Below are 8,682 nucleotides of genomic sequence, written 5' to 3'. Positions count from 1 at the left end.
GTAAAGGAGCATCTATGTGTTTTCTTACTGTGGACTGACACAAAACTATTTTTCACCTTGTTAAGGTCACCATTGCCTCAGAAACTCAGGCAGCAAACTTCTCTCAGTTTCTGACTTTGGAGGGTGCTCATGTGAAATTTACAAGTAGGAAATAAATTTTTCCCGATACCTCCCATGGCACATGAACGCACCACTGGCCTTCAGTACTGAATTTGGACGCTCAATAAACATTAACCATGAATCGAAATGTGACGTTTTCATAACTATGAAAGCTAAGGTTTCAAACTATGCATGTAAAGAAACTTAACAGGGAAAACAAAAACCAAACAGTCAATATTGGAGTACATCCACATTTTTATTTGTAGAAAAGCTGTGCAATTTAGTAGAGGCGCTGGGGTTTTCCCATGGTGCTCTTGATGTAGAGGGCACGCACATTCTGCCAATTCTTCTTCAGCAGAGACACCAGGAAGTTCACAGCAAGGTGGATGTTGTACACCAGCTCGTCCTCCGTCATCTTCACGTGTCCCACAGCCACGGCCAGACAAAGCACCTACAACACAGGGAACAAGGTCAACATATAGTTCAGTGTGGGGCTGCAACAATCTGTTGTTTTCCATTATGGATTTTAATTTTTCCGATTAACCATTTAGTCTACAAAAATGTCAAAAATAATGACAAATGCCCATCACAAGTTGCCAGAGCCCAAAGTGATGTCTTAAAATTACTTAGTCTGACTGGCAGCCGAAAAAACCCTATAGTATAGATTTTATAACAAAAAACGAGAATAGCAAACAAATCTCATGTGCACCCCCCCAATGCAAGTATTGCTGAGCGTACCTTCTTCATCTGGAATTTGATGGTGGATTTGACCTCGTCCACCTTGGTGTTCAGGTTCTCGTTGTGAGTGAGCAGGGAGGGGAACTTGCCGGCCTTGTTGAGCCCGGGGCCGAGGATACGAGGGATCTGCTTGATCAGAGACTCGGAGGCCAGGAAGGCATCGTACTTCTTGGCTACAGGACAGAATAACACAAGATAAACATTAAGGCCCTATAAACAATGTGCCGCACATCACATGTCTGACAATCTGTTTGCTGTAATTAGGTGTCTTGTAAGAAAGGGTGGAAGTAACCAATTATAATAACTCTTACTGAATAGCTTTTTTTGTGAAATTGTACCGTGTATTTTTTGAAATCTGTAAATAAAAGTATTGCATTTTTGCTACATTTGAATCACATCCATTACAGAGTATAAATTTTGTAAGCTCTGCAAGCATTGTATTAGAAACTGGCCGGTCATAAACTGACCAAATGTGGAGCCATTCACAGTGTGTAAAGTAATCTGGTTTTACTGTGTTTTGTTAAGTTTTTCCCAATTTAAATAATCTAGTTAGAACTCTCTTCTCATCATTTTAGAAATGCATGGACAACATCACATCTAACAATGTTGTCTTTTGTAAAAGTGACTTACTTAAATCAACCACATGCATATTTTACACGGCTACGTTTACTTTTCAAATTCCAACAAAGTAACAGCACTTCTACTTAGAACATTAGAGTAGGACATTCTGGTACTTTTTCCACCCCTGCTTACAAGTCACAACACAAATAAAAGTTCCTACCGAGCTTCTTGACCAGCTTCTTGTTCTTGTTGAGCTTCTTCAGAGCCTCGATGTCCATGTGGGGAAGCTCTGCAGCTTTGGCCTCGTCACAGTGCTGCTGGTCTCCCAGGACGCACACGGAGAACTTGGGCCTGGGAAGAGTCTTCAGCCTGCACAAGAAAAAAAAACAGCGGTTAGTGACGCTGCCAAAAGGTCCGCTTCAACCCCTGATTTTACTGTAACATAAAAAAGGCCTTACCCACACCGCCAACATGGACGATTTCCAGTCGACCTCATTAAGTTTAAATTGGTCGGCTTGGTGGCGTGGGCTTTGCAGCTCAGCCACCATTAGCCTTCCCTCATGTTTTAAGACCCAGGGTAGGGGTCCGTCTGCTTCGCCTTCCCAAAAAAGAGTTGGCTCGGTCAGACTACCCAGAGTACTTCTCCATGTCTGCTCCTGGCCTGTCTGGGACTCGTTTCTGCTCTGTCTATATGAGGCTACTTGCCATATTATAACTTCATTTTTTATCATGATCAGACAGGGCTGGAAACACACAGGGAAAAGGTTGGGTGAGACAGTAAAAGGCCGAACCTGACAGTGCCAGAGAAACGCTTGTCCTTCTGGGGATCGTAGTTCTTCAAGCTGATCTGCAGCTCCACCGTCTCCACAAACCTGAGGAGACACAGTAGTTAGGCATCATGTCCAAAGATTTATTATGAAGGGGAAACGGTTATAGGTTTGGAAAAGTAGTGATATTAGCTTACTTCCTAGGCTTGGCCAGGGAGTTTTGCTGGACCTCCTTCACGGCTTCGTACAACGTATCCCTCGAGACTTTACTGTAAAATAAAAATGACGATAGAGGAAAAAAAATTACGACATCTTTAATGAAGGAAATTCATGTATAAACCCTGTTCATCTGTGCATGTTGCTCTGTGATAGGGAATAACTGTCAAATCGCAAAAGAGACGAAAAAGATTGAACCTAACGTTAACTTAAATAGTTGATAACTACTTCTGATATTGGATTGTTATGTAAAAAGTGTTTTTAAACGGTCGATGATATCGGATTATATCTCAGAAAAGTAACGTTGCATTCGAGACCGGCGCTGAACCGGTCGCATATGTAACGTTAACAGCCAATTCTCAAAACTCGGGTCGTATAATGAAACTACGACAGACAATAACAAGCAACTACAACTTCTGTAAGTGAAATAATCCCCGTGTAAATGTGTAGAACTGTTTTTTAAAGTATATTTATTGGCCAAGGTCTCCCTAACCTCATTTTTCCTGCTCGTCCCTCTCGTCTCGCTACGGTGAAAAAGGAAGTACGGCAGGAAGTTACGCCAAATAAAGACTGCCTGGCAACGGCGTCATCAAAAGTGCGCCAGAACTACATTTCGATGTGATGGTGGGACTAAATGTAGGCTATTAGATTTCTCCTTATTCAACCAGATTTTAAAATATCCGGATGGATTTTGGAATATATTTATTTCATATTTCAGAAACTTGCATTCTTACCGCAGTGGATACCAAATAAGCTGTTACTTACTGGTTTTAATTAAACAAACAACTTCTCACCTCACCATGTTTCATTTGGATCAATACTGACAAACACAGGAATGATTTATTTTCCCATCATTGGTACAGTGATGATATTCTATTAGCAAGTCAATTATTGGATAGGATAACTATGGCCATTTGTACACTTCATGTCATTGAATAACTTAGGGCTGGTCATATTCAGTGACTTTGATAATATTACAATAAATGGCTTAAATATTTTGGATGAGAAATTTAACAATCACCTCATTAGAGAGATAATCAACAGGAAGTTTGTCCCTGCAGTTATGTCAGCAATGTGTAAATTTGAAAGAGAAAAATTCTTCAATTGCTTATGTTAATGCAGACTGCAGATTTTGTACAATGGAACAACTATTGAATGCTTATTTGTAATTTTATTTAAAGTGAATGAACATGAAAATAGCCCTGGATAACAAAATGGGTTCCCATATTGATATCTCACTCTTTGACATCATGTTTTTAGTACACATATTATACATTATATATACATATTTAGTAAACATGTTCACTTTACTTGGCAAATTGTGTATTCACAAATCTAAATTCATGAACAGAAAAACCCTTTTTCATTCATTTTAAATTGACTTTGAAATCTATTTGGTACTATTTCTGATTTGTGCATGTATATTTGATGAATGCTGAGTTTGTAACATGTGATTTGATTGTGCTTGTTATTTTTTTTAATGTTTTTGCTGCTGTTCTCAGGTCTCTCTTGAAAAAGAAATCTTGATCTCAATGAGACTACCTGAATAAATAAAGGTTCAATCACTAAAGAGTAAACCTAACTTCCTTTCTCTGAAACAACTCTATCTGGCAATATGTTTGTGTTGCTTTTTTGTTGTTTGTTTTGATTGTCTTTGTTTTTGTCCTTGTATGACCTCAACAACAAATACATTTCAAGTACAAAGAAAGGAACAGAGCAATGTAACCATATCAAAGTTTCTTAATGAAATATACACAAATAACACATGTAACACTTGCAAAGGAATAAAAGCCAGAGTCCATCCATCAACATCGCACTGGGATATGATACTTTACGTTTATATATTTTAGGCATTTTACTGACGCCTTTATCCAGAGCAACTTACAGTGATTGTAGCAGTAGAAAACAAATTCAAGTAACCAAAAGTTAGGAATGCAAAGGTCGGGGTTATTCTGATTCCTGTGACTAAGGAATGGCCATGTAAGAGCAAAGTGCAATGAAAAATAGAATTAGAGCGAAGGAGAGAGAGGGGATTTTTTTTTACAGTGAGTAGAGAGAGGATATCATTCAGTGTGAAGAGGGTGACATGATGTACTTCAAGAGATTCTTTCCCCTAAATTAAAGTTTAGCAACGACCAAAAAGTAGACACAAGCATTTATTATTTCAATAGTTTATTAAAGTGCTCTAGGTCCATGAAACTTCATGTGTGTGTGATTCTTTTCAAAGCAGCTTGAAGGGATTTCTTGAGGAAAGTCTCATTTAACGCCAAGCAGCCGGACAGGGAGTGCTTGTGTGCAGCGGTCACCTGGGAAAATGGGTTAATATACAGTATATGCATGAATAACGATAAAAAAAAAATCTTTCACCCACTGTTCAGCAATTATACACAATATAAATCAAAAACTTACATGACCGTTATATTTGGTGAGGACTGTTAGCATCATTTTTGCAAACTTCATGGATTTTGTGAATTGAGGAGCCTGGCTGACCAGATGTTCAGTGAAGTGTGTGAAGAGTTCTTCATTCAACTCAGGCTGGAAAGAAACATGGAGAAACTTAATTTTATATCACTCAGTGACAATATAAACTACTTATGACAATATGCATTTGTCTCACCTTGGAGTCCAGCAGGCTGTGGATAATGGAGAGCACTGCCTCACTCCACACAGTTCTGAATGTCATTCTGGGTGGAAAAAATTATTGCGTCAACGACATACCAATAACAATTCATTACGATTTGTGCTTCCTTAGAATTTCAACAGCAGTTATAGTGAAATGATTTACTCACTGAAGCACCAGCAGTCTGTAGTGAGGCTCCAGACAGTCTCCTATCAGTCTGTTCAGCAGCTCAGCTTGTGGATTCCCTGAACAGAAAACAGTAGAGTTTAAAATGGAAGATCAGCGGGCATCAGGATGACAAAGTGATTTGAGAGACTGACGTTCAACTCAGAAGACCCAGGTTCAATCTCCCATTACACCAAGCATCCACCCTATCTAAAGGAACAGATGAATGAAAATTTGGTCACTGCAGAAATGAATAGGAACTGGCTCTTTAGAGTTCCCAAAAAGGGCAAAAAATGTCCCTAAAACTACTTCAAACACTGCAATCTTTTGGCTTCAGAACACTTGGATTATGCTACATAAACTGTTTGGAGTAATTTATGGTCTTTTTTGCCCTTTTTGGAACTACAAAGAACCAGTTCCCAGCCACTTTTGCCATTTTGGAGAAGGCTGATACAGAGCTGCGCTAGCAAACTCACTGTGTGCTTTGGGGACATGAGGGTGCGTGGATAATGACCAAATTTTCATTTTTGGTTGAACTATTCCTTTAAGTATCCTTGAACAAGACAATGAATCCCTGCCAGCTCAGAAGGTTGGTTAATTATCAATGATTAATCATAGCTCAAGCTCTCTCTCACCTATGTTTTTCTCCTCTAGGACAGGTCCGATTAGAGCATGGCAGGTCGGTCTGGGATAGCGGCTGCAGAGTGATGTCACCGCTGTGACGAGGCACCTGGAGGCCGGTTCAGAGAGGGACCGGACCTGCGTGTACAGCAGTACGAAGCCTCGTCAGTATCGAACACAGTGATACATTTTGCGTCCTTTTAAGCATCCTGTGAGGTACCTTTCCCAGCAGGAGGCTCTTGATGAGTGTGGCTGCTGCGCTGTAGCTCAGGTCGGGGGAGAGAGCCAGAAGACTGCTGCACAGTTTAGGCAAAGTCTGCTCTGGGATGTCGGGCAAACTCAGCATGCTGCACAACACTTCAACCTTCAAGTCAAAAACTGAGATTAGACCCATCTAGTGAATTTAGACAATTTGTAGTTAAGCCAAGCTATCTGATTGGTCAAATGTATTCCAACTGTTCTATAAGCAGCTGTAAAGCACACCTAGCTCTCCTTTATGGAAAATGTAATATGATGCTAAGCCAGTGTGCCAACCAGGGAGGTAGTTCACCATCTTTCTTACCAATTTCTCCCCTGTTTTCTTATGTACACTGCTCCAATTAAATGTTTCAAGACTGTAGACAGATGTTGGTATCCATGGCCATAATACTCACAAAAGGTGTTCTTTATATAATAATAGAAAAACTAAAAAAAAATCAGCTATATAATTCAAGGACATACTTGGGCAGGGTCACAGTCATTCAGCACTTTGAACACATCTGTGGCGCTCTGGTCCCACTGAAAACAGACAACAATAGATTAAAGTAGAATCAGTGTCAGTTCCGGTCGGTGCCAATGTGCCATGAAAAAAAAAGAAGTTTGGTCTTACCTCTGTCTGACTTTCCAGCAACTCTTTGATTTGTGGAATAGAGGCCTGAAATAACAAAATATATGATTCTTTGTTATTTAAGACTGAAGACCAATATAACATCAGTTAAAGAAAATCAGGTCAAATACCACCAGCCACTCGCCATTTGCTGTTAAGTTTGTCTATCAGCCACGTTAGACGGTAAACAACCATCATTTGGAAATCCTATTCTCGGTTGGTAAAATTGGGAATTTGCGGATGTACTGCAGACAAAAACAATTTGATTTGATTCTCTTTACCTTCATGTGTTCAGACAGAGTATCACACAGATCATCTGCTGCTGGCTTCAGCTCTTCAGCAGACGCCTCTGTGTGCACATCACCTAATCTTCCTGATGTCTCCTCTCTCACACCCCGTTCCTCTGCGGCGGGACGCTCACCGCCCCCCTCCACAGGAGAGGAATCCACCTTTATCCGTTTACTCTGCTGTCCAGTTTCCTCGGCATCTGAGTCCGGAGCCACGAAGCTGCTCTTCCTTTTCCTCTGTGTCCCCAGCAGCCCCGATGCTCCCTGAGACGCAGATGCTGCTTTTTGGCCGCTGAAGCACTCGGCCCATCCTCCTGCCCGACCAGCACCCACCAAACGCTCAGACAGCGTGTTCAGTCTCTGGCTGCACAGTGGAGAGTACAGGGGTTTCTCACTGGGGGCCCCTAGGTCTCTTTCTAGCTGTCGAACCAGAGCGGTGACCCAGGGGTTTGGACACGGCTCCCGACCGAGGCACTCGAGCAGGTGAAGCACGCTGGTGCGAGGAAGAGCTGAGCTGACCAGATGGATGAAGGACAGCAGGTTCTGCTTGAATGATACTGGAAACAGGCACACCAGGGGTTTACTGGAGGGAAGAGCAAAGGGGGTGGAACTCAATTTAAATAGGACACCACTGTGTGGAAGTTTTAGGATGTCTTAGCTTAGTACATATGGACTTCTCTGGTCTGGTGCATATTTTGGATAGTCCAAAATGATGTCTTAAAATTGCTTACTTTGACCAGCAGCTAAAAAACACCCTTAAGTATTCATATAATGATATGAAACTGAGAAAAACAAACAAATCTTTATTTGTGAAGCAGTAACCACAAATGTTTGATATTTTTACTTGATAAATGACAAAAGAGTGACACATTATCAAAACAGATACATTTTCTGTGATGGACATATCAACTAATTTTTGATTTAAGGCTGTGTACGTATCGTTTAAATACGTAATAATGCATTCACTGCTTAGTCTAAAATTGGGGTATACATAGGCAACAAGATCCTGGGCTATGTGAGAGCTAAAGCATATTTTTGTCTATTGCATTTCATTGGCATACACGCCACATTGAAATGAAGTCTACTGCTCAGTGGAATCGTTAACTGTGGTCAGAACCAGCAGACTGTAATGACATTTACAGAGCAAAGCTTTTCATAAAGCTGCAATATATATATAAGACTAACTGCAGCTGAAAAAAAGGAAATATAAGTATGTCCCTCAAAGAATCAGTGCTGTCGCTGTACGGAGGCTTGTACTACCAAGTACACTGCAAAAATATAACCACGTTCATGTAAACATCATGCTGTAATGTATACACGGTTTACTCACACTGTAAGCGGCTGGGTCGCAGTTTCTGGGCATATTTCCTCCTGGCAAAGAGCTTGTATGAAGCTGTGCAGTGACAGCTGGGGGTTGGACCGCTGCTGCCGCTGGAAGACACACAGAGCTCTGCGGGAACCGGAGGCTCCGGACAGCAGAGACCGAACCAGCAGCTTGGTCTGCCCGTCAAACCGGCTCAGAAACATGGAGTCCAGGTTCAGGAACATGCTGGAGGTCGGAGTCCAGTCACAACACGGGAGTCTCCGAGCCCGACGTCAGGGTCAGACTCATTTTCATCTTTTTTTCCCCTCTAATCACGCTGCTCCAAGCCCGCCAGTTTTGTTTACATTTTCTTCTTCGTGAACTTAATGGTCACATCTATTCTTCACATCGCCGCCTAGCGGTAGCACAGACACACCAAC

General features: G+C 41.3%; 2 protein-coding genes across 2 annotated transcripts; both read right to left on the bottom strand.

Moving 5' to 3' along the window:
• Positions 1-336: 336 nt before the first annotated feature.
• Positions 337-2,940, bottom strand: rpl10a (ribosomal protein L10a). The gene is made up of 6 exons (XM_071518136.1): positions 2,875-2,940; positions 2,363-2,434; positions 2,190-2,270; positions 1,619-1,767; positions 838-1,010; positions 337-550 (listed from the first exon to the last, which is right to left on the bottom strand). Exons 1-6 carry the CDS (start codon positions 2,877-2,879, stop codon positions 380-382), a joined length of 651 nt encoding a protein of 216 aa, XP_071374237.1. The 5' UTR covers positions 2,880-2,940; the 3' UTR covers positions 337-379.
• A 1,629-nt stretch (positions 2,941-4,569) lies between these two features.
• fance (FA complementation group E) lies at positions 4,570-8,494 on the bottom strand. Its single transcript, XM_071518174.1, has 10 exons — positions 8,270-8,494; positions 6,934-7,522; positions 6,656-6,700; positions 6,508-6,564; positions 6,008-6,151; positions 5,802-5,925; positions 5,171-5,246; positions 4,999-5,065; positions 4,791-4,916; positions 4,570-4,687 (listed from the first exon to the last, which is right to left on the bottom strand). The coding sequence occupies exons 1-10, from the start codon at positions 8,485-8,487 to the stop codon at positions 4,583-4,585; spliced, it is 1,551 nt and encodes a 516-aa protein (XP_071374275.1). The 5' UTR covers positions 8,488-8,494; the 3' UTR covers positions 4,570-4,582.
• Positions 8,495-8,682: the final 188 nt, after the last annotated feature.

This window comes from Centroberyx affinis, unplaced genomic scaffold, assembly GCF_046629955.1.
Source record: "Centroberyx affinis isolate AG114_WGS23_722 - 3 ecotype Tasmania unplaced genomic scaffold, CSIRO-AGI_Caff_v1 ptg000555l_1, whole genome shotgun sequence".
NCBI lineage: Eukaryota > Metazoa > Chordata > Actinopteri > Beryciformes > Berycidae > Centroberyx > Centroberyx affinis.
This window is presented reverse-complemented; position numbering and strand designations above follow the sequence as displayed.

Excerpts from the sequence above, each read along its gene's own strand:
- rpl10a (XM_071518136.1), bottom strand. Across the intron at positions 1,768-2,189 it reads CGTTTCTCTGGCACTGTCAG|GCTGAAGACTCTTCCCAGGC; the intron begins GTTCGGCCTTTT and ends TTTCTTGTGCAG. Across the intron at positions 551-837 it reads TCAAATTCCAGATGAAGAAG|GTGCTTTGTCTGGCCGTGGC; the intron begins GTACGCTCAGCA and ends CCTGTGTTGTAG.
- fance (XM_071518174.1), bottom strand. The coding sequence starts at position 8,487 with ATGTTCCTGAACCTGGACTCCATGTTTCTGAGCCGGTTTGACGGGCAG. Across the intron at positions 6,565-6,655 it reads TGCTGGAAAGTCAGACAGAG|TGGGACCAGAGCGCCACAGA; the intron begins GTAAGACCAAAC and ends GTCTGTTTTCAG. Across the intron at positions 5,926-6,007 it reads AGAGCCTCCTGCTGGGAAAG|GTCCGGTCCCTCTCTGAACC; the intron begins GTACCTCACAGG and ends CTGTACACGCAG.